Source organism: Bufo gargarizans, chromosome 6 (genome assembly GCF_014858855.1).
Source record: "Bufo gargarizans isolate SCDJY-AF-19 chromosome 6, ASM1485885v1, whole genome shotgun sequence".
Classification (NCBI taxonomy): domain Eukaryota; kingdom Metazoa; phylum Chordata; class Amphibia; order Anura; family Bufonidae; genus Bufo; species Bufo gargarizans.
Genome location: NC_058085.1, coordinates 388044007 through 388070154, shown reverse-complemented (window position 1 = coordinate 388070154; position 26148 = coordinate 388044007). Strand labels below are relative to the sequence as shown.

The following is a 26148-nucleotide window of genomic DNA, read 5'->3' as shown; positions in this document are numbered from 1 at the left end:
GTGGCACAGTGTAGAGGTATACTGTATATTGTGGGCCACAGTGTAGAGGTATACTGTATATTGTGTGGCACAGTGTAGAGGTATACTGTATATTGTGTGGCACAGTGTAGCGGTATACTGTATATTGTGTGGCACAGTGTAGAGGTATACTGTATATTGTGGGCACAGTGTAGAGGTATACTGTATATTGTGTGGCACAGTGTAGAGGTATACTGTATATTGTGTGGCACAGTGTAGAGGTATACTGTATATTGTGTGGCACAGTGTAGAGGTATACTGTATATTGTGTGGCACAGTGTAGAGGTATACTGTATATTGTGTGGCACAGTGTAGCGGTATACTGTATATTGTGTGGCACAGTGTAGAGGTATACTGTATATTGTGTGGCACAGTGTAGAGGTATACTGTATATTGTGTGGCACAGTGTAGAGGTATACTGTATATTGTGTGGCACAGTGTAGAGGTATACTGTATATTGTGTGGCACAGTGTAGAGGTATACTGTATATTGTGTGGCACAGTGTAGAGGTATACTGTATATTGTGTGGCACAGTGTAGAGGTATACTGTATATTGTGTGGCACAGTGTAGAGGTATACTGTATATTGTGTGGCACAGTGTAGAGGTATACTGTATATTGTGTGGCACAGTGTAGAGGTATACTGTATATTGTGTGGCACAGTGTAGAGGTATACTGTATATTGTGTGGCACAGTGTAGAGGTATACTGTATATTGTGTGGCACAGTGTAGCGGTATACTGTATATTGTGTGGCACAGTGTAGCGGTATACTGTATATTGTGTGGCACAGTGTAGAGGTATACTGTATATTGTGTGGCACAGTGTAGAGGTATACTGTATATTGTGTGGCACAGTGTGGAGGTATACTGTATATTGTGTGGCACAGTGTAGCGGTATACTGTATATTGTGTGGCACAGTGTAGATGTATACTGTATATTGTGTGGCACAGTGTAGAGGTATACTGTATATTGTGTGGCACAGTGTAGAGGTATACTGTATATTGTGGGGCACAGTGTAGAGGTATACTGTATATTGTGTGGCACAGTGTAGCGGTATACTGTATATTGTGTGGCACAGTGTAGATGTATACTGTATATTGTGTGGCACAGTGTAGAGGTATACTGTATATTGTGGGGCACAGTGTAGAGGTATACTGTATATTGTGGGGTACAGTGTAGCGGTATACTGTATATTGTGGGGCACAGTGTAGGCTATATGTGTATAACAAACATATTTCACATGAACACTTACAGTTACTTGGCTTGGCCCTTGGGGATCTCGGACGCCACTTCCTCACTTTGGCCGGGGGCTCGGCGGAGCTGATGTGTTTTATCCTAATGAGAAAGATTTCATAATAAGGATTTGGAGAAGGGGCAGAGGGATAGCAGAGCAGGGAGAGGCTGGTGCTGCTACTAGGGGGTCATACCATGGGGGAGTAATAAAGCCCACCATAATGCCCCCCAGTAGTAATAATTCTCCTTATAATGTGACAGTTCAAAAAATACCCCCTTGTAATGCCCTCAGTTGAGCTAATGTCCCCATAGTGCCCCCATAATGTGCCAGTATAAAATACCCCTATATAGTGCCCCTAGTAAATGACCCCATAGTGCTCCACACCCTCCTTCCTCCTAGTGCCCCCCATAATGTACCAGTATAAAATGCTCCAGTAGATGCCCTCAGTGTCCCCCATAATTTGCAAGTATAAAATACCCCTTCTTAGTGCCCCCCGTAGATGACCCCATAGTACTCCTCTCCCCCCTTCCCCATAGTACCCACCATAATGTGTCCCAGTATAAAATTGTACTGTACAGAGAGCCCATATAAAATACCCCTTCTTTGTGGCCTCAGTAGATGCCCCTATAGTGCCCCCAATCATGTGCCAGTAATAATAGCCCCCCTGTGGCAGTATTAAAAGCCCCCCCTGTGCCAGTAATAGCAGCCCCCAGTAATAACAGCCCCCAGTAATAACAGCCCCTCTGTGCCAGTAATAACAGCCCCCCTTTGCCAGTAATAACAGCCCCCAGGTGCCAGTAATAACAGCCCCCGCCAGTAAAAGTATTGTATATAATAAAAAATAAATAAATAAAACACACACATACTTACCTCCATGTCAGCGATGCGATGCAGGCCTCTTCCGGCCTGTGTCCCACGCTGTATGGCTCAGGCGGCGCGATGACGTCATTGCGCCGCCTGCGCCGGCCTCTGATAGGCTGCAGGCACTAGGCCGGCAGCCTATCAGAGGAAGGGAAAGGGACACGCCTCTCCCTCCCCTGTCCCGCCGCAGCACAGGCATCTGTATCGCTGTCCTGAGGACGGCGATACAGATGACTGGAGATGAGCACTTCCACAATGGAAGCGCTCATCTCCCTGTGCCCAGCCGCCGCCGCTGCCCGCCCGCCGCCAGCTCGGGGGGGGGGGGGGGTAATTGCCCCATTGCCCCCCCCCCTGGATCCGCCACTGGTCCATTCACACGTCCGTGAATGTGTCCGCATCCGTTCTGTAAATTGCGGAATGGGTACGGACCCATTCATTTTCTATGGGGCAGGAATGGATGCGGACATCACACAGTGTGCTGTCTGCTTCCCCTTATCCAGAGCGCTGGATAACATGTCCTATTCTTGTCCGCAATTGCAAACAAGAATAGACAGTTCTATGGCGGTGCAGGCCGGGTGTATTGCGGATCCACAATACACTACGGACGTGTGAATGGACTAGTGCTCTGTATTTAGAGACAGCAGGGACATGGAGATACAGTACAGACCAAAGGTTTGGACACACCTTCTCATTCAAAGAGTTTTCTTTATTTTCATGACTATGAAAATTGTAGATTCACACTGAAGGCATCAAAACTATGAATTAACACATGTGGAATTATATACATAACAAAAAAGTGTGAAACAACTGAAAATATGTAATATTCTAGGTTCTTCAAAGTAGCCACCTTTTGCTTTGACTACTGCTTTGCACACTCTTGGCTTTCTCTTGATGAGCTTCAAGAGGTAGTCACCTGAAATGGTCTTCCAACAGTCTTGAAGGAGTTCCCAGAGATGCTTAGCACTTGTTGGTCCTTTTGCCTTCACTCTGCGGTCCAGCTCACCCCAAACCATCTCGATTGGGTTCAGGTCCGGTGACTGTGGAGGCCAGGTCATCTGGCGCAGCACCCCATCACTCTCCTTCATGGTAAAAAAGCCCTTACACAGCCTGGAGGTGTGTTTGGGGTCATTGTCCTGTTGAAAAATAAATGATGGTCCAACTAAACGCAAACCGGATGGAATAGCATGCCGCTGCAAGATGCTGTGGTAGCCATGCTGGTTCAGTATGCCTTCAATTTTGAATAAATCCCCAACAGTGTCACCAGCAAAGCACCCCCACAACATCACACCTCCTCCTCCATGCTTCACGGTGGGAACCAGGCATGTAGAGTCCATCCGTTAACCTTTTCTGCGTCGCACAAAGACACGGTGGTTGGAACCAAAGATCTCAAATTTGGACTCATCAGACCAAAGCACAGATTTCCACTGGTCTAATGTCCATTCCTTGTGTTCTTTAGCCCAAACAAGTCTCTTCTGCTTGTTGCCTGTTCTTAGCAGTGGTTTCCTAGCAGATATTCTACCATGAAGGCCTGATTCACACAGTCTCCTATTAACAGTTGTTCTAGAGATGTGTCTGCTGCTAGAACTCTGTGTGGCATTGACCTGGTCTCTAATCTGAGCTGCTGTTAACCTGCGATTTCTGAGGCTGGTGACTCGGATGAACTTATCCTCCGCAGCAGAGGTGACTCTTGGTCTTCCTTTCCTGGGGCGGTCCGCATGTGAGCCAGTTTCTTTGTAGCGCTTGATGGTTTTTGTGACTGCACTTGGGGATACTTTCAAAGTTTTCCCAATTTTTCGGACTGACTGACCTTCATTTCTTAAAGTAATAATGGCCACTCATTTTTCTTTACTTAGCTGCTTTTTCTTGCCATAATACAAATTCTAACAGTCTATTCAGTAGGACTATCAGCTGTGTATCCACCTGACTTCTCCACAACGCAACTGATGGTCCCAACCCCATTTATAAGGCAAGAAATCCCACTTATTAAACCTGACAGGGCACACCTGTGAAGTGAAAACCATTTCAGGTGACGACCTCTTGAAGCTTATCAAGAGAATGCCAAGAGTGTGCAAAGCAGTAATCAAAGCAAAAGGTGGCTACTTTGAAGAACCTAGAATATGACATATTTTCAGTTGTTTCACACTTTTTTGTTATGTATATAATTCCACATGTGTAAATTCATAGTTTTGATGCCTTCAGTGTGAATCTACAATTTTCATAGTCATGAAAATAAAGAAAACTCTTTGAATGAGAAGGTGTGTCCAAACTTTGGTCTGTACTGTATGTGTTCTCTGCATTCAAAGTAAAAAAGTAAATAGCGAATAGAAAGAAATATGAATTTTTTTTTTTTAGATACAAGTAAAAATGAAAATAAGTGGATTTCTTTATTCACCCAAACATGGCATTGAGTGTTGGGTGAATACAGGAATCCACTTGTTTCACTGAAGTCAGAATGCTGCCTTTCTTACATAATGTTAGATAGATAGATATGAGATAGATAGATAGATAGATGATAGATAGATAGATAGATAGATAGATATCCCAAAAATAACCACAAGCGGCACAGCAGGAGAAATGTGAATGACGCTGTACCAGCTTCTGTGGAAGTGATCCAGCATCCAAGTAAATAGAAAAGAAAGTTCCACGCTGCTCCCAAATGTTGTTCAGTGCGATGCTTCGTCCTCTTACCAGGACTTTTCTCACACAGTATTTTTATAATGATTGAGAAAAATCCTGGTAAGAGGACTGAAACGTCGCAACATTTGGGAGCAGCATGGAATTTTCTTTTCGAGATAGATAGATATTAAATAGATAGATAATAGATAGACAGATATGAGAAATAGATGGAGGATGCAGAAATAAAGATATTTGTGAGATAGACAAGCATTAGATACATTATAAATATTACATTATATTTAGACAACTGTGTTTCATAGAAATACCTGTTTTATCAGCTACCATAAAACGCCTACTTCTAACTTTTGTCACGCCTTTTAGGTTTTATTTTGCTTCTGACCCAGTTCGGGAAACGTTACAGAAGCGATTACAGCCCCCTCTGTAGAGATTTACAGCCCCCTTTGAAGAGATTTTCTTTCCTCTTCCAAGCTGTTTTGTTTGAACCGTGTAGGACGAGGTAATAGAGATGTACAGCTGACTTACTTGATGTAAAAAGACCTAACCCCTGAAGCGGGGATATAATCACTCAGCTCCGACTTCTGGGCCACCCCGATAAGAACCTAACAACCCAGGAGAGATTCTGCACATTGTGCTACCGTATGAATGATGGATTTTATTATTTCCTCTTATCGCTGTTTGACGGAAGACTGGATAAATAAGTGAATTAACTTGAGCTGAAGTGAATTAAATAGAACTCGGAGTAATCTCGGGACTTGAGTACAAGAAATAAGTTTTATTGAGTCTTTCACTGGATAGCCAATGGATAACCCTTACCTTTTCTACATCATATGCTTCACATCAATGGGGGGAAATCTGTTCTGATCACTAGAATGACTATGATGAATGCTGATGCTGGACGTTGAATAAACTGATGCAATATTTTCAAGTGCATCTTATACAAGTGCATTGGTCTAATGGCGCCATCATACGACTTTAACACAGTGGCAATAAGCAGTAGAGCATATGCGATTAGACTGGAGTTATTTTGACCCACTGGAAGATCTAATTATGAGGGACCCCCATCAATTTACATCCACTTTTAATTGTACTGTCAACTTTGTAGCGACCACCGTACACCCGAGACATATAGTCAATAAGCTCTAATAGATGATTAGTAAATCAATCCATAAGAAATAGCTCTTAGTGGCAAGAGGTTGCTCTAAAGTCACCTCCAAGTGGATTGTCTTCTGCTTGACCTTTGAGACCCATTGATATGTCAAAATGATTGCCCACTGGGCAATATTTTGGTGGGGCAGTTTGACTTTGGGCTTGTATATCTTTTATCTGAAGACACTAAGTTGACTATAAACTTCAGGAAGCTTCAGAAGTGGGGAGAGGGAAATAAACCACTTGCTGACTCTTCTGGTATTGGCGTATTTCCCCTGAGAGCAAAAACATCGGGCATGTTGGACTCCGACAGCTCAGTCCTTCTTTTCCCTTCCATCGGAACTGCACCATACACATTGGATTCCCTGGTGGGTTTGGTCGGTCAATGTAATATGTACAGCAAGCTTTAAACTGGATTTCTACAGAAGGTGGCTATGATGTGGTGGCTGCAACCTCACCCACCTGTCTATATCTATTTGTTTTTTTAACTCAGTGTCACCACCACAGTACAGATGCCTTTAATATATCCAAGCTGACATTGTAATTTGGTGCAACTCATGCCAATATCTTGTGTTATCTGTAGTTGCAGCAACAAATTATATACACCAACAATTCTTTGTTCATGCTACAATCATAGACTGTAATGTGGATTGTCTAAGATAAAGGCCATCTGACACTCGGTAGACTGAGGTGTGGAGTCTAAAAATCCCTAGTTTTCACCCTTAACCTTTTGCAAGAAAGCATTGACTTTGCTGCAGGATGATTCCCAGGTTAGAGCCTTTACAATAGTCACAGAGCAGTGAGTGTTCACAAAGAGATTAAGCATAGTTGGGAGAAAACCAGGAGTCAGAACCAGGGGCAGGACAACAGTTTCCAGACAGACAAACCAAATGTATACTTAAAACCTTTAAATTCCCAAATTTGGGAGAAAGTTTCAACCCCTGGGAATACATAGGAACACAAACTAAAATGCTCACTTTTACTGTTATTTGCTAAGGTATGAAGGAGGTTGGGAACAAGGTCGAGGTCAGGATCAAACACAGTAGTGAATTGAAATGCACAGGGACAAGAGCCAGGGAAGAAATAAACCTCAATAAAACAGACAAAGCATGTCATACTCAGTCTGACACATGTTGTCCTAGCAGCCTGAGGGCACTATGCATCTAGAGCAGTAGAGCCAAGGGTGAACTAGTAAGGCCGTGGTGACAAACTGGAGCCAAGGCAAGAGTGGAGGAAACATCTGGTTGATTAGTAACTGGACAAGGTGGTCGGCAGGAGCCATGGCCATCTGCCCAGACTGAACGAAGTGACAGTTCATTACAAAACCCAATGTCTTCATCTCAGGAAAGAAGGGTCCTTTTAAAGATTTGTTTTGGAAAGAGGAATTTCAGCTATTTTAGTTGCTCAACCCTTGATGGTAGGAGATGAAGTCAACAGCTCTCCCTCCCCTTAGACCACATGATGCACATGTTCTTAGGGCCCGGTTTTTCTCTTCTGAAGTCTCTTGACAGCAGATGCTAAATAGAACATTCTACAATTCCAGTCTCCTTGCGCTGAGATATCTCTTATCTTTCCGCTCCAGGCAGGCCACGTTGATTATCTGTTTTATCCTCCCTCACGAGAACAAATATGGCCTGCAACTTCATTGTAAAAGTCTACAACCTTAGGGTTATACATGTTTGATCTATTTCACATAGCGGAGAGCAAGCTAGGAGAGCAATCGTGATCCAAGGCTGAGAGATCTGTCAGTACAACTGACAGCTCATTACAAGCTTGGAGAGGACATCCCTTGAGGAAGAAAGGTTGGCGATTGATAGTCCCCCTTCTGGCGTCTATGCCCTTGAGTGAAACAAAATTCAATAACTTGGAAGAGAGTGCAATAATCTTTCTCCATTACTTAGACGGCAAGAGCCATCATCGCAGGTGCTATTGCAAAACTGAAGAAGAAGAAAGTTACACTGATGTGATAATGATCTCTATGATTAATTTTAATACACTAGATACGGCAATAACACACTGAGCTGTCAGGACAGTTTATAGAACCTGAGGCCGGGAAGACTCGATGTCACTGCCATTGGCATCGGAACGACGTTTAGTACTCATTAGACAGTGAATCATCTTTCTCGCTCTTCGCACCACATAGAGACTCAGTCTGTATCTAAAGACGCTAGTGAACTAATTAAGAGCTGAGTTCATCAAAGCGAAGCTTCGCCTGTCATCTGTCCTTTCATATAGAGACAGACATACAATACTTACCAGTTGTAAAGACTCAATCATGGGCCTTTTAATAGTAATTATACTAATAACCTAGACCATGAACATAAATATTAATGTGGACCTACGACTGGTGCTGGCAATGCCCAGGAACTGCACTCAGAGTCTCCTAATTTTCTCTGTTGACCACCAAGTAATATTCAGTGATCCTGGACCAAAAGGGTCTATTCACACTGTGCTTCCAGTGAAGGTTGGAGGAACATGGCTGGAGGATCTCCCAAAAGATGCTTCCAGCATATGCCACCGTATAGACCTAACAAAAACAAAGACAGGTGCACTATGCGGTCTTACTAACCCTCATACTGGTGTAAAATTGAGAATTAGCCAACATATCCTGCTTGGAGGACATGTCTGAGCCCGAGCACCGCGCCAAGGTTTCTCAAGTAGCTCGGGAACCTAACGCTAAACCTACCTGAGCCGTATGGGCAATACCAGGAGCCAGTGGGCGAATTACAGGTGCGCAAGGTCCGACTCAAAGCAATCTCCCAGTAACCTCCAGCATGTGACCATGCATACAATGGGAGGAGGCAGAGAGCTCTGAGCCCCACCCAAGACTGGCTGATATAGCCCGGGCCTCACATGTGCACCAGAATGCTGCCTGTGGATGGAAATAAAGGCACATTCAAACTAGGAGTTTCTACACCTCCAAAAATTCAAAATACAAACTACAAATTAGCGTGGTATTAAAAAGCAGGAATGGCTCAACCCCATATGCAGTGGTGCATCTATACTGGGGGGGCAGATCCTGCACTTGTGGCCCGTTGCTAATGGCAATCCCCAGCAAAAATGCATACAATGGAGGATGCCTGCAGCGGACCGTATAGACCTACATCGCCCCATAGGTGTTAAAGGTTTTTTGCTGACTCCTTTATACTGATGACCTATTCTCAGGATAGGTCATCAGTATCTGATGGGTGGGGGGTCCAACACCTGGGACCCCTGCCGCGTTCTCCTCAAAGCTTACCAAGCACAGTGCTGTACATTGTATAGTGGCTGTGCTTGTTTTCGCAGCTCAGCCTCATTCACTTGACTGAGCTGCGCCCAGGCCAAGTGACCAATGAACGTGAGGTCACTGGCCTGTGATAAACTGCAAAAAGGCTGCAGCGCTTAGAGGAGTGTCGCAGCCTTCTCAAACAGCTGATTAGCAGGAGTCCCACCAATCAGATACTGATCAGTATAAAAAAGTTGGAGAACTCACTAAAAGAAATGTATAGGGCAATGTATTCCTTTTTACTGGGTGCATTTGTATGGACAACAGACTGGGCTATTCTATACAGTTGAAAGACTTATAAGACCACCCTTGAGAGGTGTAGACAAATTTGCGGGAAAATATCCTTCCAGACCCTCTGCTGGTTATGAGACGGAACCCTACAATATCGTCTACATTATTACCAGTCCTATCCCCCTGGAGAATGTGTTCCTAAAGGCAGATTTCTCCAGAAAGATTTAGATTTTTTTTCTTAGAGCGATGGTCAATGGTGCAGATCTACTAAGACCTTGGTGTGCCAGATCTCACAGGGGCTGATGATTGAATGATAAATTGGGTGCTTCTTTACACTGTCTAGTCTAAGTTTATAACATCCATAAATTGGATTACTTTGTGCCAAAATTTTGCCACACATGTGGACATGATGGATACATCATTGCTGAAGCCAGTCATTGGCTGCATCGGAGCAGGTGGTCGTGCTTATAAACAAGCTGGGGACCGCAGAATGCAAACATAAGGCAGGCTGCGGGAATCAGCTAAAAGTTACGTTTTCCGAGAAAACCGCTTTAAGACATGTTACTTTCCAGCAAGCAACACCACTTTCCCCCTAAGCCACACCACATGTTGGAAGAGGCTCCTGACCATGATAAAAGAACTGCTTCTACACAGCTTTTGAAGATTATAGGAGCTTGTGTGTCTGTAAGAGTGCTCTCCCCCTCCTTATCTGTTCTGTGAGCTCAGTAGCTGACAACAAACATAGTGGGAAGTAAGGGAAAGGACGTCACAGCAGTATAGTGCTGACAGATTCCACAGAAAGGAAATGCCCCCTGCTTGTGAGAGAAATGCATCTAGCTATGCGGCTGAAGAGGGGAATAATTAGGCTGGAAAAGACCTATTCCTTCACAGTTATGATTGTACAAAATAGCACAGTCATTATGCAAACTTTTCTTGAAAACTCAGGTACGCTTTAAAGGGATTGTCCAGGATTTTGATATTGATGGCCTATTACGAGAATAGCCTATCAATATCCAACACCCTGCACTCCGGTCAATCAGCCTGTTACCTTGTAGCTCCTGTGCTGAAAGTCACTGCCAGGACAAGACAGCTCCGTCCATTGTGGTCATGCACTTCCATGGCAGCAGCGCTGCAGTAACCATCTTCATGCTACACAATGGACAGAGCTGTGCTCTGCTTTTTATGACCTGGGGTCCCCATGCTCCCTAGACATAGCGGCTCAGTGGACATTTTGACTACCACACACCCTATAGCTACTCTACGGACTGCTCCCACCAAATGATAAGTCTATATATGTCCAGGTCGGAGATATTTTACTGGTTCTTTCCTTTATTTCTTAATATTTAGATATAAATTCCATCACTTTTGCAGTTTTTATGGGGGTTTTTTCCTTCTGCCAAAACAAAATGTCCTTCATTTGCAAGCGTTCTATTGTTTGTGCTTAAAAATAATGCATTGCTTTACGAGCTGAAATCCATAAAGCACATTACACCCTTGACACTTCCAATGAGCATGTAGAACAGGATTTAACCGTTTTATGACATTAATACCATGTATTTTTTTAAAAAAAATTGCGTTGTTAGTTTAATGAGTTCCTAAGGGAAAGTCTATGAGAATAGATCTTGATTTTCCGTGCAGAAAGTTTCCGCACTTTTCAGGTTTACTATTTTTTTCCCTGATATTTGCTCCTCGTCAAAGTGATAATTACTGAGAAAAATCAGGTTTTGTAGACCTGCTTAAATTCTCAGCCGTACATCACACTGTAGATTAAAAGTTTTTTGGAAAGCTCTTACAGTCATTAGGAGTCGAGACGCAGAGAACCTACAACAGTATTTTCAGAGCTTGTCTAATGTCTCTCAATGCAAAATCAATTACTTGCACCCTCTGACGACTTGGAGCTGCTGGATGTTTGATAACCAAATGAGTTCTGCTGATGAATGTAAATGAATTACTAAAAAATTTCTGAATTAAGCAAACAGTTAATTTAGGATTTCTCTGCCTAAGCACATAAAAGGACATGGCCATGAATACAAATCGCTCATTTCGGAAAGTTCTAAATCTGGCATAGTATCATCTTTTCCTAATAAATGTGAGATCACATGACCTACCCATGCCAATCCCAAAAATGAATGCCCACATAACACCTAGATCTAGTCTTGGTCTAGTTGGTTTGCAAAGGCTATCATTATTACTACACCTGAATTGGTGAGCTGCAGTGTTGCACCGCATGGGTTGCATCCTAGGTCGGCCCTAGGAGAAGCTCAGAGGTCAATTCTCAGTGTGAAGTGAGGAACCATGGTTGGTGGTAGACTGAATGGTCGGGAAGGCCAACTCCTACACTGTAGACCTACTCAAACTTATAAAGTTTTGAAGGAGGGCATTAGGCCATGCCACCTCATTCCATAAACCAGTCACCCTTTTGTACAGCTCCCAGTTCCTCAATACACATTGGGCACAAGGGCTGCATCTGATGATGCAGAATCCTGGCATGACATGCAGTTAAAGTACATGGAGATCTGCTATCTGGATGAGAGGAAGCCACCATGCCAACTCTTCTGTGAGTCCAGAAGGTCTCATTTTGTAGATCCAGCAGAGTTTGCAAGTGTGACTTACTCTGGACTTCTGCTGCAGACTGGGTGACTTGAGTAAGCACTCGCTTGGGTCAAGAGACCATCCTGAGTGACCTTGCCAGCTGCTGTGCTCTGTGTCCATCATGCTAAGTGGGGGTAGAGGCCCTAACAAGTGTACCTTGAGAAGCACTTTGGCTTAAGAAAAGAGGCTGCTCTGTGGCTAGTGGTGACATCCCGAGAAGCATGGAGAGAGTACAGTGTGAGATAGGATAGTGTCTGATGGTAGGGGCACCTCGTGGTACTGCGCCATCCTTGAATGGAGTACATTTAATGGTCATAGGCCACACTCAGAAGTTTCTGACCCTCTCACATACTGACTGTCCAAAGTTTATTCACAACAAGTCAATTCAAAGAACCGTCAAAGGGAAACCCTTAAAAAGTTTCTCACACACCAGGACCAGGTACTACTTCAGCCTCTGCACCCCCTGTTGTTACGCCACTCTTCATAGTAGTTCACAGATGAACAGACCAGGGGCAGATTGGAAACTTAAAGGGGTTATCCCATGATTAGAGTACGTGACAGTCTCTTTCTAACAAAGCTAGAACCAGCCCTGTACCTAGCATCCAGAGATCTCCCCACTCATTGCTCCAATTGCCTTGCTGTATTTATTTCAAGCTGGCAGCTCAGGGGGTGTGCCCTTTCTTGAAGAGTGTGTCCTTTCTGCTGCAACTCATCTGCCTATCATATCTCAGGGGGTGTGCCCCTTCTGCTGCAGCTCTCTCCCTGGAACTGTCTCCCGGAATACAATATCTCCTTATAGAGAGCGCCTTAAACGGTGAGGAGTCTTATAGGCTAGGCAATGCTCCTCTGGAATTCTGGGAAAAGGGTATGCAAAAGAGCTCTGCCTCTAATGCTACCGGATGTAAGGTAGCTATCCTATAAGTCAATGTTCGACCCTTTAAAAGGCCTTGAGACATGACTTGGATAATAAGCCAGCATCTCATCTGCAGACAGCTGTTTCCAGAGGAGCGTTGCCTGGCCTATAAGATTCCTCACACTGTTTAAGGCCTGTCACCCAGTTACGCCAGTACTGTCTGCTCTGCACTGATGAGGGGCATTCACCCCAAAACAGCTGACTGCAGATGAGGTGCTGGATTAATTATTGGGCCCTGTTACTTTTTTCTTTGCCTTGGGGCCCAAAGCTTCAATTTACGCCTGTAATTAGAGACGAGCGAAGTTATCAAAAGTTCGATTTGCCTGCTTCGCTGAATTTCACAAATAAATTTCTTTATTAGTGGGCGCAATGATAGGGAACGGCGATCGCGCTGCTCCTCATCATTGAGCCCCTCAGATGCTGCGTTCATCACTGATCGTTGCATCTGAGAATAATAGTGAGAACTTTCAGGGGTTAATCCAGTAAAAAAAAAATCTAAATACTCACCTCATCCATTTGATCACAAAGAGTCCGTCGTCTTGATTGAAGACACCGGATGACCTTATCGCGCTGGCCATCGTGGTGACGTCATGCACCATCGTGCACAAGATTTCACGCTGGAGCTTCAATCAAGATGGCCACGGCGGCCTCTTTGCGCACAAATAGATGAGATGAGTATTTTTTATTTTTTTTGCTTTTACCACCATTTCAGGGATGCATGAGGAAATTCGGCTTTGCGGCAAATCAAATTTTTCCTGAAATTTGGATCATAGTCCTCTTTGGATACTGCGATTTGCTAAATACTACCTCTAATAAATGGATTTCTCTTGTACAAAATATAATTTTGTAATCACGTAAACCTGGGCCTGGACGCCCATCCATGTGCCTCACCGGCAGGACCACAGCGGCATCCAAATCTGCCCCCTACTGACTACCTCTGGCTGGTGCCCCTTATGGAGCGAAAGCAGCGAACAGGTATTTGTCATATCCAGCTCATCTGCTCCTAGTCCGCTCTTTGAAATATGATCGAACAGCAGACGGATCTCCCGCTGCCATTTATGAGTGACTGCTTAATTATGAGGTTTGGTTAATCCCTTGTTAAATAAATTCAATTTCCAAACTGTATCTGTTTTTTCTTCTTCTTCTTCTTTTTATAAGACCTGTTTGTTGTAATTGCTGTAAATTGGATTGGAAACGCGCCAGCTCTTTTATTAGCGAGATACATGTGAAGTGCTTCTAATCACACCATCTGATTGGAATTTGGTCGACGGCTTCATCTGAAATTTTGTGTTCTTCCTTTGACGCCTTTAGGCTCTGTTAAGGAGGCCGACTAGAGATAAACGGCGCCCGGCTCCTCGGGGACACATTTGTACGCACAGTTCCTCGAGCGGAAGCATGTTATAACTTGACTTCTGTTTAACCTTGAACATATCTGCTATACCTTATTCTCAAAGAGCATTGTGCTTCGGAGGTGGGGCAACAGCAAATCGTGTTTTATCACAAAGAAGACCACTGCCCAGTGAAAAGAACGCTTAACCTGATCATTGAGATCACAGCTCGTTAGTTATAGGGGTTAATCCAAGATTTAAAGAGGTTGCCCCACAAAAATATTCTACATTTTTCAAACCAGCACCTGTATCTGAATACTTTTGTAACTGCATGTACAATCAGGGCCGTCTTTACCGCGGGGCAAAATGGGCAGCTGCCCCAGGCCCAGTTGCTCCTGGGGGGCCCAAGGCAACTGCCTCTTGAGCCCCGCTGGCCACTGCCCACAATGACATCATAAAATATCTTGGCTCCGCCGGCTCTGTCTCCCGAAAACGACTGTCTAAAGGTCACCATACACATGATTTGTTGGCCGAGTGCTCGTCTCATGCATATACGTTCTTGACTCTGGAGAGAGGGAGAAAGTCGGTGTCAGAGGAGGCTTATCTTCCCACTAACAAACTACCGTAGCAGGCACGTGACGGAGTGAGTGAGTTACGCTGCCGGCCGGCCTGCTACAGTAGTTTGTTAGTGGGAAGATAAGCCTCCTCTGACACCGACTTTCTCCCTCTCTCCAGAGTCAAGAACGTATATGTATGAGACGAGCACTCGGCCAACAAATCATGTGTATGGTGACCTTTAGACACAGCTTCGACTCGAGTACCAGGTGAATATATAGTGGTCAGATAGAGGTCAGAAGGACACTTGAGCCTACAAGGACAATACTGGAGGTGTCCATTTCCACACTGTAAGTAGCAGAGAAGATGCATCTAGAAGATTTCTGACAGCAGCAGATGATTCTTCTCCCCTGAGCTATGTCAGGAGCAGCCGTCTCTAGGTAGGTCATGTACTGCTATGAAGGCTCCTCATGTGCCTGTTTAACCTGTTCATTATTACAGGAGTCACTGTAATTTGCTGACCACCTATTAGTTCAGAGACATTTATCTCCAGAAACATCAAGAAGAAGTTCTTCTGCACCCAAGCAGGAGTCCTTTATAACAACAGACACAGTGGAAAGTGATTGTGTGTCCTGCAGTGACTAGTGAGATGTCTGGTGTCACTCCCTGAACTTCACGGCTAGAAGAAGATGGATCCCTTTATGCCTCATGTATGATGTCAAGTAAGGCGTAAATACCATTAGATAGCTGTCAGCCAAACCAGCGATTCTCCTGATTTCCCAAAACACACACATGCACAGCTTGGTCCAGTAGTGGGAAGGCGGGATCCAGGGGGCCCAAGTAAATTCTTGCCCAGGGTCCAATCAATATTAAAGACGGCCCTGTGTACAATGGGCCACCCACCAGGTCTATAGGAATGCCGAGTGGTGTGGTGCGGCCTATATGTGTCACAGTGCTCCTACCTGGAAACAGCAGGACCCCAGGCTTAGGGTCCAAAGAAAATAAAGGGGAATAGTTGAATTAGGAGATGGAGAAAAACTTGAGTCTAGACCTTGATAAACTTTAACAGCAGCTTTAGTTGGGTAAACTTGATTCCAGACAATATTCAGGCTTTCTCTTAGTTCCAGCAGGCTTCGGCATAAACTGGCAGGCAAACTTGGTAACTGTGCTTTCTCTCTTTCTCTGCTAGGCTGACAGACTTGCTTAATAACTCAGCTTTTTTACTTTCTGCCGTGTTAAACTCTGCTTGGGTCTGGTTACGGGACTTTCAGTCTGTTCTGGTATCCTCGGATTGGGGTGCCTTGGGCTGTTATCCCCCTCCTGACACAAAGTAAATTAGCATGGAGTACGGGGGCTCTACAAGCTACTTCCCTTTGGTGGCTCCTTGTCCAGCCGAAGAACACTTTCCTTTGGCTGCTATATCTTCTGGCAACTGGAGAACACTTTACTCTGGTTGCTATATCTTCCATACATCTGAATCCTATGGCAAGCAAAGCTTAGCCTGCACTGGATGTTATAGGCACGTCTGGCTGTGTCCATGCCCACGGCTTACACTTCACTGTCTAGACTACACTGGAACAAACTAGCACTGCTGCCCCTCTCTTCTGGTAGGAAGCAGGACTGGCACACTTCTTCCCAAAGGGGGGAGAATGGAATGGTGAGTTCCATTCTATCTAAGTATCTGTCTCTCTCAATCTGCAATATACGCTGCCCCCTGTGGGTGAAACAGGCATGTTACATGAACACAACAGTTTCAAGATAGTAAAATCAATGCACACTCGTTAAGGACCTGGAAATAAATACACAGAATGACATTGGTGCTAGCAATAAAAGTCAGTAGCGGAGTGAATGAATAGTAACGCCACTCCAGGGTGTTATACATGTAATTAAAATGTTAGTACAGCCACTGAGCCATTCAATAAAATGCATCTATATAGCGCCACCTGCATGTTTGTTCTTTTCCTTATTTCTCTGTCCATCTCAGTAAAATTGCTTAGGTGGTCACACATATTCAGTTTCATCCTTTAGCTGCCACCAGCCCTATAGTCACAGTGCTGCGTCGCCATGTAGGCTGGCTGCCTGCACTCTTGCGTACTGACTGCAGTGGACGTGTCCCGTGTATGTTGGTTGCTTGTGCTGTGCGTGCTGACTTCGGACTTCTGTGGGTGTGTGTGAACAGTTCCCTGTGACTTTTATGCTCTCTGTGTTCATGTAAGGGTTAATGTTTCCCTGGTCTGTGTCTGAACATCAGGTGGCCAGGTAATCACCCTGCCATTTAGGCCTGTGCGCTGTGTGTCTGAGGGATCGGTCTGTCGTCTGTCTCCGGGAAAGCTGTGTGCAGGGAGCGTGCTATCCTGACCAGAGTGTTTGTGACTCGACCCTGACCCACGTGGTCAGCCTGATTGTTCATCTGATCTGTCTTTGTTATGTCTTTAGTTATTTTCTGTTCTGACCGTTAACGTCCTGCTTTCTGTGTGTATTCTGATCTGCATGGGTTCCGGTTTATGCCTTGATCCTGATTCTGTGTCTCTGATCTGGTTTGCTTTTCATCTTGATTCGTGTCTGTTTGGTCTGCTTGGCTTACGGCTGTGTGAACAGGTTCCTGCAGTTCTAACTGTGGCTGCTTGGACTAGGCTCCTGCACTTAGCGGGACTGTTGACCAGTTGAGGGCTGTCGTTTAGGAAAGAACGTCTAAACAGGTAGGGACAATGGTTGGATGGAGATTAGGTCTGCGCTGTTCCCTACCTTTATGTGCAGTTTGATTCTGATTTTGGGTCTTGTACCATTTATTTTTATAAAGCGTTAGTTTTTGCATTTTCTGTGTCCGTATGTCTTGTCCGCAAATGCTTGGGATATGTTTAGTGGTTCTCTACTGTTAGGTATGTGAGATAGAAGGATCGGCACTACTAATGCTGAAAATCCTTACGCCACTACTCCATGTGACGGACGGACAGGACTGTATATCGGTACACGGTGGTGCTCTTACGGTAGATCATCCAAAATATAAAACAGGAAAGAAGAATCCGTGGCACTCGCCATCCGATGCAATTATCCTTTATTCAAAAGCTGGTGCACAGGATATGGATGAACAGGCCCCACCCTTTGTCGGGCCTGAGCTGTGATAGGGAGAGAGCTGCAACAGAAAGGACACTCCCCCTGATCTGTGATAATGAGAGAGCTACAGCAGAAACTATCACAGTTCAGTGGGTGTGTTCTTTCTGTTGCAGCTCTCTCCCTATCACAGCTCAGGGGGCGTCTTCTTTCTGCAGCAGCTATCTTACTATCACAGTTCAGTGGGTGTGTTCTAAGATAGCCGCTGCAGAAAGAAGATGATCCCTGAGCTGTGATAGGGAGAGAGCTGCAACAGAAAGGACACTCCCCCTGATCTGTGATAAGGAGAGAGCTACAGCAGAAAGAACACACCCACTGAACTGTGATGGTAAGATAGCCGCTGCAGAAAGAAGACGCCCCCTGAGCTGTGATAGGGAGAGAGCTGCAGCAGAAAGGACAGATCCCCTGAGAAAGTACACAGCCCCTGAGCTGTGATAGGGAGAGAGCTGCAGCAGAAAGGACACTCCCCCTAATCTAGCAGAGCAACTAGAACAATGAATGATGAGATCTCTGAATATATGTGAGGTACAGGGCTGGTTCTGGCTTTGTTAGAACGAGGTTGTCATGTCCTATATGATGTCTGATTTTCTCTTTTTACATTAATCTTAGGATAGCCCCTTTAGGCGTATCACCTATCTATAGGATAGACAATAAGTATCTGGTCGGCTGGGTCAAACCACTGAGATGTTACCCCCATATGAATGGAGCAGCGGTCCAGCATGTACACTGTCACTCCATTCATCTCTATTTTGGCTAATTGCTTGTTTGAAAGGGTTGACTCCCTATTAGAAAATATGGTTCTCCAACCAAAAATGAACAGTACACCTGAAAATAAACGGGTTGTATAATCTCGCCATTGCCATCCCATTCGGCAATTTCCGTAAGCCCACCCACCTCGCCATGAAAACAGCGATATGGGGCAAACCCTTTAAAAGTAGTACTCCATATTGTCTTATGGAGGGGGCGGGGGTCATACAGTAGTATAAAGGCATTTGCCCACAAAAGACGGGTCTATGCCAAAAACAGAATCAGATCATGAAGGCAAACTTTGGGAAAGGCTTCCCAGATGTAACAGGAACCAGCCAAGTCCTCTGACATACTTTCCAAAATATAACAATTCTGGGGTCTCTTTTCACAGGACTCTGCATTGTGCTATTCCTCTGTATTTCATGGATAAATTGACAACTGGATGTATCACTGGGTAGGGATGGGTCCCTGGACTGTCAATGCTGACGTTATCATACTGTGCGGAGATAAGCTCCTTAATAGTAACTAATTCATTTCCAAGAGGAATAAATGAGGAACAGCACAATGCAGAGCTCTGGGTTCTATGTACTGAGCGTTAACAGGGCCTAGAGTATTAATCATAGATTGCTAATGATAAGCCTTAAGAATGCTTTGCGGTCGCTGAAGCCTTGCCTGCGTTCCATTACCTTTATTTACCTCCCTTCTAATTCCTGGCACACTGCGACGAACAGTAAATTGTAATCACCACAACAATGCATGCAGCAATGAATTTCTACTTTGTGATCACTTCCACCTCCATAAAGAACTATAACCTAAGTGTAGAGAACCTCCAGAGAAATTAATACTAAGAAAAGCAATAAAAATGCAAGCAGCCGTCTCCCTGATGATTTAAAGGGTCTTTCTACTAGAAAAAGTCCTCAGAATGAAGAGGCGGAATCAGTTAAAGGCAGTGGTGTAAATTTAACGGAGACAGACCACATGACTACTACGTGAACTTCTTTTTCAATATGAAAACACTGCATTTTCATGAAGACACCACTAGGGGGAGCTCAGTAACTGCATAAATTCTTATGCACAGAGCTCCCCCTAGTGGTGGCTGCAGGCAGACAGCTTTGTAATAGATGGGAAGCATGACATTTATCATTATGTTTCTGCCGGTTGTCTGTTATGAATACATTGTGAAATATGGTTGTCAGAATGAGAACCGTATTTATGAAGCCTCCCCCAATTTATTGACTTTCTTTAATTATAATTGCCTACTCGGAGTGATTGATGCATGTGTACTGGGAGGCCCATACTCAGTTTTGCTATGGGGCCCTATGAGATCTTTGTACACCCCTGGTTAAAGGGGTTGTCCAGGATTACAAAGACATGGCTGCTTTCTTCCAAAAACAGCACCACACCTGTCCACAGGTTGTTTGTGGAATTGCAACCCAGTTCCATTCATGTCACTGAAGGTGTCAATCAGACGCACCCACAGAATATGGCACTGGATGAAATCAACCACATTTTTCTAATGTTGGAAACCCTTTAACCTCTAATGGGGTTGTCCATTCCTTTAATATAAATGACCTATCCTTAGGATAGGCCATTAACATAAAATGACTGGACTACCCCTTTAAGGCTGCAGCCTATTTTTGACCTTCAGGAAGAGCCCCCGACTTCAGTAGACCCCAGACTGCAATGACAGTCTAATGGGAACCCTGCACTAGATGCATGTAAGGGGTTAACCACACAGGATCAGAGTATATTACAGCTGACACCAGCTGCTCACTGGCACCGGTTCCGAGCAGACGCCATACGTGTACGGTATGGCTGTAAGCATGAGCGGGTATTGTATACGTATTTTTTATAATTGACTCCTCCATTGTGCGGAGGAATTGCTCCGTCGTATGTGTAATCCTAAACCGCAACGTCAGCAGATTGATTAGCAGGAGATCGCCGACGTGATATTCTGCCGTCTCGGAGTAATTTATTTTTCAAAAAATACGCATTAATTTGTATTCATGAACGCTGACGGCTGAGTGATCTCTCAAACATTACCTCTGAGGTGGAAATTGAGAAAAGATTAGCTAAGTGAGTGCAGCCATAAAACATGCCGCCACATTAATGCGCAAATCAGGATGACGCTCGCTGTTTAATGCTGCACATGCCATCTGTAAATATATTACACCGCAGGAGGAAAAAACGACACACCCTGCGATGACAGTGTGACATGTTGCCCGATTGTTAAAGGGGTTATCCAGGAATTTGATATTGCTGGCCTATCCTCAAGATAGTTCATCAATATCTGATTAGGGGATGGGGGGGGGGGGCATGATCTGGGGGTCACCCAGTACGAGTGCTCTGGTGAGAACTGCGGCTTCATCCTAGGCCAATGATGTCACATTAAGTAAGTGGGCCTGGGCTGCAATATTATGCAATGTACGGCGCTGTGCCCTGTGTGCTGTGAGGAGGAGGCAGCGCTTACCAGAGCACCGTGACCTCTTCAAGCTGCTGATTGGTGGGAACGCTTTGTGTTAAACCCCCCACTGATTAGATATGGATCCACAGGGTGTCTGACCCTTACCACATCCCCTACTTCAAGGTCATTTCACAGTTTCAGGGCAAAACGTGGCAGCATTCGGTGCGATGTAGCAGCACAACAAGTCACTATTTAGGCCTAGACTATACTTACCAACATTGTAGTTTGGAGCATGTAAGCCCCACCCAGTAGGAACACCCCCAAGCCCACTTAGGATTGCCTATTTTGTTGGGCAGGGCTTATAATTCCTGCCAATTTTTGTCCCTGGAGATCCCAAATTTGCTGAGACTATCTCTAAAAATTAGGGAGAGTCACTGCAAATTCAGGACCATTGCCGGCTCTGCTAGACTAAATCCCATGGGGCTTGAATGGAAGGGAGTCAGGGGTGGACATGCCATATATAAGGACTGTTAGGTAAGCAGGCCCAATACCTCGGTAAAATTAGCTAGCAAATTCTTAGTGAAACAGGCCACAAGGGAGAGAGGGGAAGATAGGAGTGGTGTTTGCAATGATGATGTAGTAGTCACGATGGCAATCCTCACTCTGGCGCTCCCTGGGGCGTGTTGTGATGATGCAGATAGCAGCATTGTACAATGATGAGGAGGGGTTTAATGCAGCTAGTCCAGTGTTTCCCAACCAGTGTGCCTACAGCTGTTGCAAAACTACAACTCCCAGTATGCCCGGACAGCCTTTGGCTGTGCAGGCATGCTGGGAGGTGTAGTTTTGCAACAGCTGGAGGCACACTGGTTGGGAAACACTGAGCTAGTCTGCTGTACTTTATTTAGACTCTTCAGTAGATGGTTTACACAGACACTGTACACATTAAGCAGAGTCTTAACAGTTGGCATATGCAGTTTCCCAAGGTTGTGTATGGAAGGCAGTGGGCACAGTAAAAGTTCCCTCTAAGTCTCTTTTTTACAATTTACACAGTCTTCTTAAATTGACCATGGTGTGCAACTTGTCTGTTTCTCACTCTTTTGGTATCGTCGCAGTATTCTCAGAGAAAGTCTCTCGACAGATAGCCAGTCTTTTCTTTTAGGATGATGGGGAGCATGAAGTCTATGGCTCCCACCAACATGCAGGAAAGTCAGGAGCCTCAATGTAGGTGCTTTTTCTGCCAGGTGCTCTGCACTTTCCTTTCTATGGTTGCTATACATTCTGTAGTCTCCAGTAGCTCTTTAACTCACTCACGGCTCACTCTAGACTGACTTACTTCCTGTCAGAGAGGAAGGGGTGGTGCCAGCCCTGCCTAATGACTGTTACTAGGGAACTCCATCCCTGTCCAGACACTGCCTATGGGACATACAGTGCAGAAAGTACAGTCACATTGGAGCACTGAATTAGGACGTATTCCCATATTCCATAAATCTGTCAGTTTGTTCCTATGTCCATCAGTCTACTGTCAGGATCTAGGTCCATGGGTCAACTAAGTAGTGCAATTCTGTTCAAATTATACTGTAATACTAATATTTGTAATAAAATTAACATGAATTAAAATTTTTCCTCTTTTTTCAGTGCAAATAACATCTCAGATGGAACCAAATTAAATGGGCAAAGGGATCTACAGAATTCTGCAGAGAGACAGATGCAGCCAAGGATCAACTATCACACAAGGAACAACATGCAAAAGAGAATGGCTAAGGAGGGTAAGTCTATCCTCTCTAGGATCTGCAGTAGAACAATGCAGACATTACAGAACTGCTGTCAGGAATTCCACATATTCTGATCTCTGCCATCATAGCCATGCATTTTGGACATGGGATGGACCCTCACATCCAAGATAAATGGCACCAACCACAAAGTCCTAGCTTCCAAGTCCGACGGATGGCCAGCCTCTGTCCTGAGCAGACACACTCTGATATACATATATACTTCAACAAGATCTACCATACATCATCCTGCACGGTGGAGGTCCATGAAATGCCAGGTGTGGACTATTGCGTGCCGCATGATGACAGCGGACATGTACAAACACAACAACTTCACCTTGTGGAAGCAGTTAACCATTGCTACTAGGGATACATCATTAGGTTTGATATCAGATTTCCAGGGTTCGTTTTCCAGGACTTAAACACTATACAGTCATGTGAAAAAATTAGGACACCCTTTGAAAGCATGTGGTTTTTTGTAACATTTTTAATAAAAGGTTATTTCATCTCCGTTTCAACAATACAGAGAGATTAAAGTAATCCAACTAAACAAAGAAAACTGAAGAAAAGTCTTTTCAAGATCTTCTGTAAATGTCATTCTACAAAAATGCCTATTCTAACTGAGGAAAAAGATAGGACACCCTCACATGTATTCCCTCTTAAATTGGCTCAGATCTCACACAGGTATATCACACCAGGTGCACATAATTAGTAGATCGTTACTCTGCATGTTGAATGAGGCTTGCCCTATTTAAACCTCAGACATTTAGTTTGGTGTGCTCCTGACTGTTGAAGTGAGAGTGAGCACCATGGTGAGAGCAAAAGAGCTGTCAGAGGACTTCAGAAAAAAGATTGTAGCAGCCTATGAGTCTGGGAAGGGATTTAAAAAGATCTCAAAAGATTTTGAAATCAGCCATTCCACTGTCCGGAAGATAGTCTACAAGTGGAGGGCTTTCAAAACAACTGCCAACATGCCCAGGACTGGTCGCCCCAGCAAGTTCACCCCAAGAGCAGACCGCAAGATGCTAAAAGAGGTCTCCAAAAACCCTAAAGTGTCATCTCGAGAACTACAGCAGGCTCTGGCTACTGTTGATGTAGAAGTACATGCCTCTACAATCAGAAAGAGACTGTACAAGTTTAACTTGCATGGGAGGTGTGCAAGGAGGAAACCTTTGCTTTCCAAGAGAAACATCGAGGCCAGACTGACATTTGCCAGAGATAAAGTTGACAAAGACCAGGACTTCTAGAATAATGTTCTTTGGACAGATGAGTCCAAAATTGAATTATTTGGACACAACAGCAGAGGACATGTTTGGCGTAAACCAAACACAGCATTCCAAGAAAAGAACCTCATACCAACTGTGAAGCATGGAGGTGGAAGTGTCATGGTTTGGGGCTGCTTTGCTGCAGCAGGACCTGGTCAGCTCACCATCATAGAATCCACGATGAATTCTACTGTGTATCAGAAGGTGCTTGAAGAACATGTGAGACCATCAGTTAGAAAATTAAAGCTGAAGCGGAACTGGACCATGCAACATGACAATGACCCAAAACATACTAGTAAATCAACCAAAGATTGGCTGAAAAAGAAGAAATGGAGAGTCCTGGAATGGCCAAGTCAAAGTCCAGATTTGAATCCCATTGAGATGCTGTGGGGTGACTTGAAAAGGGCTGTACGTGCAAGAAACCCCTCAAACATCTCACAGCTGAAAAAGTTCTGCATTGAGGAGTGGGGTAAAATTTCCTCAGACCGATGTCGAAGACTGGTAGATGGCTACAAGAACCGTCTCACTGCAGTTATTTCAGCCAAAGGAGGTAACACTCGCTATTAGGGGCAAGGGTGTCCTATCTTTTTCCTCAGTTAGAATAGGCATTTTTGTAGAATGACATTTACAGAAGATCTTGAAAAGACTTTTCTTCAGTTTTCTTTGTTTAGTCGGATTACTTTAATCTCTCTGTATTGTTGAAACGGAGATGAAATAACCTTTTATTAAAAATGTTACAAAAAACCACATGCTTTCAAAGGGTGTCCTAATTTTTTCACATGACTGTATATGCCTTTGGGGGAAATTATTTTTAATATTTTTGCATTGTACTCATTTTGAGATAAAAAAAATAAAATGTATTAGCCTTTATTATAAATGTTGAGTCTTTTTCTGTACAGCCTTAACCCCTTAGGGACACAGCCTTATTACACCTTAGGACCAGGCCATTTTTTGCAAATCTGACCAGTGTCACTTTAAAAGCTGATAACTTTAAAACGCTTTGACTTATCCAGGCCATTCTGAGATTGTTTTTTCGTCACATATTGTACTTCATGACACTGGTAAAATAAAGTAAAAAAAAATATTTTTTTTTGCATAAAAAAATGTCAAATTTAGCAAAAATTTGGAAAAATTTGCAAATTTCAAAGTTTCAGTTTCTCTACTTCTGTAATACATAGTAATACCCCTAAAAATTGTGATGACTTTACATTCCCCATATGTCTACTTCATGTTTGAATTATTTTGGGAATGATATTTTATTTTTTGGGGATGTTACAAGGCTTAGAAGTTTAGAAGCAAATCTAGAAATTTTTCAGAAATTTACAAAAACCCAATTTTTAGGGACCAGTTCAGGTCTGAAGTCACTTTGCGAGGCTTACATAATAGAAACCACCCAAAAATGACCCCATTCTATAAACTACACCCCTCAAGGTATTCAAAACTGATTTTACAAACTTTGTTAACCCTTTAGGTGTTGCACAAGAGTTATTGGCAAATGGGGATGAAATTTGAGAATTTCATTTTTTTGCCTAATTTTCCATTTTAACCCATTTTTTCCACTAACAAAGCAAGGGTTAACAGCCAAACAAGACTGTATCTTTATTGCCCTGACTCTGCCGTTTACAGAAACACCCCATATCTGGCCGTAAACTACTGTACGGCCACACAGCAGGGCGTAGAGTGAAAGGTGCGCCGTTTGGTTTTTGGAAGGCATGTTTTGCTGGACTGGTTTTTTGACACCATGTCCCATTTGAAGCCCCCCTGATGCACCCCTAGAGTAGAAACTCCATAAAAGTGACCCCATCTAAGAAACTACACCCCTCAAGGTATACAAAACTGATTTTACAAACTTTGTTAACCCTTTAGGTGTTGCACAAGATTTAATGGAAAATAGAGATACAATTTCAAAATTTCACTTTTTTGGCAGATTTTCCATTTTAATATTTTTTTTCCAGTTACAAAGCAAGGGTTAACAGCCAAACAAAACTCATTATTTATGGCCCTGATTCTGTAGTTTACAGAAACACCTCATATGTGGTCATAAACTGCTGTACGGGCACACGGCAGGGCGC

The 26148-nt window shown here is 44.0% G+C and overlaps 1 protein-coding gene across 1 annotated transcript in view; it reads left to right on the top strand.

Annotated features, from left to right (window-relative positions):
- The window catches only part of ZMAT4 (zinc finger matrin-type 4), a 357231-nt gene that overhangs the window by 307023 nt on the left and 24060 nt on the right, over positions 1 to 26148 (top strand). The window contains exon 6 of the mRNA XM_044299054.1: positions 22678 to 22808. Coding sequence (XP_044154989.1) covers positions 22678 to 22808 — 131 coding nt within the window. The remainder of the gene's footprint in view (positions 1 to 22677; positions 22809 to 26148) is intronic.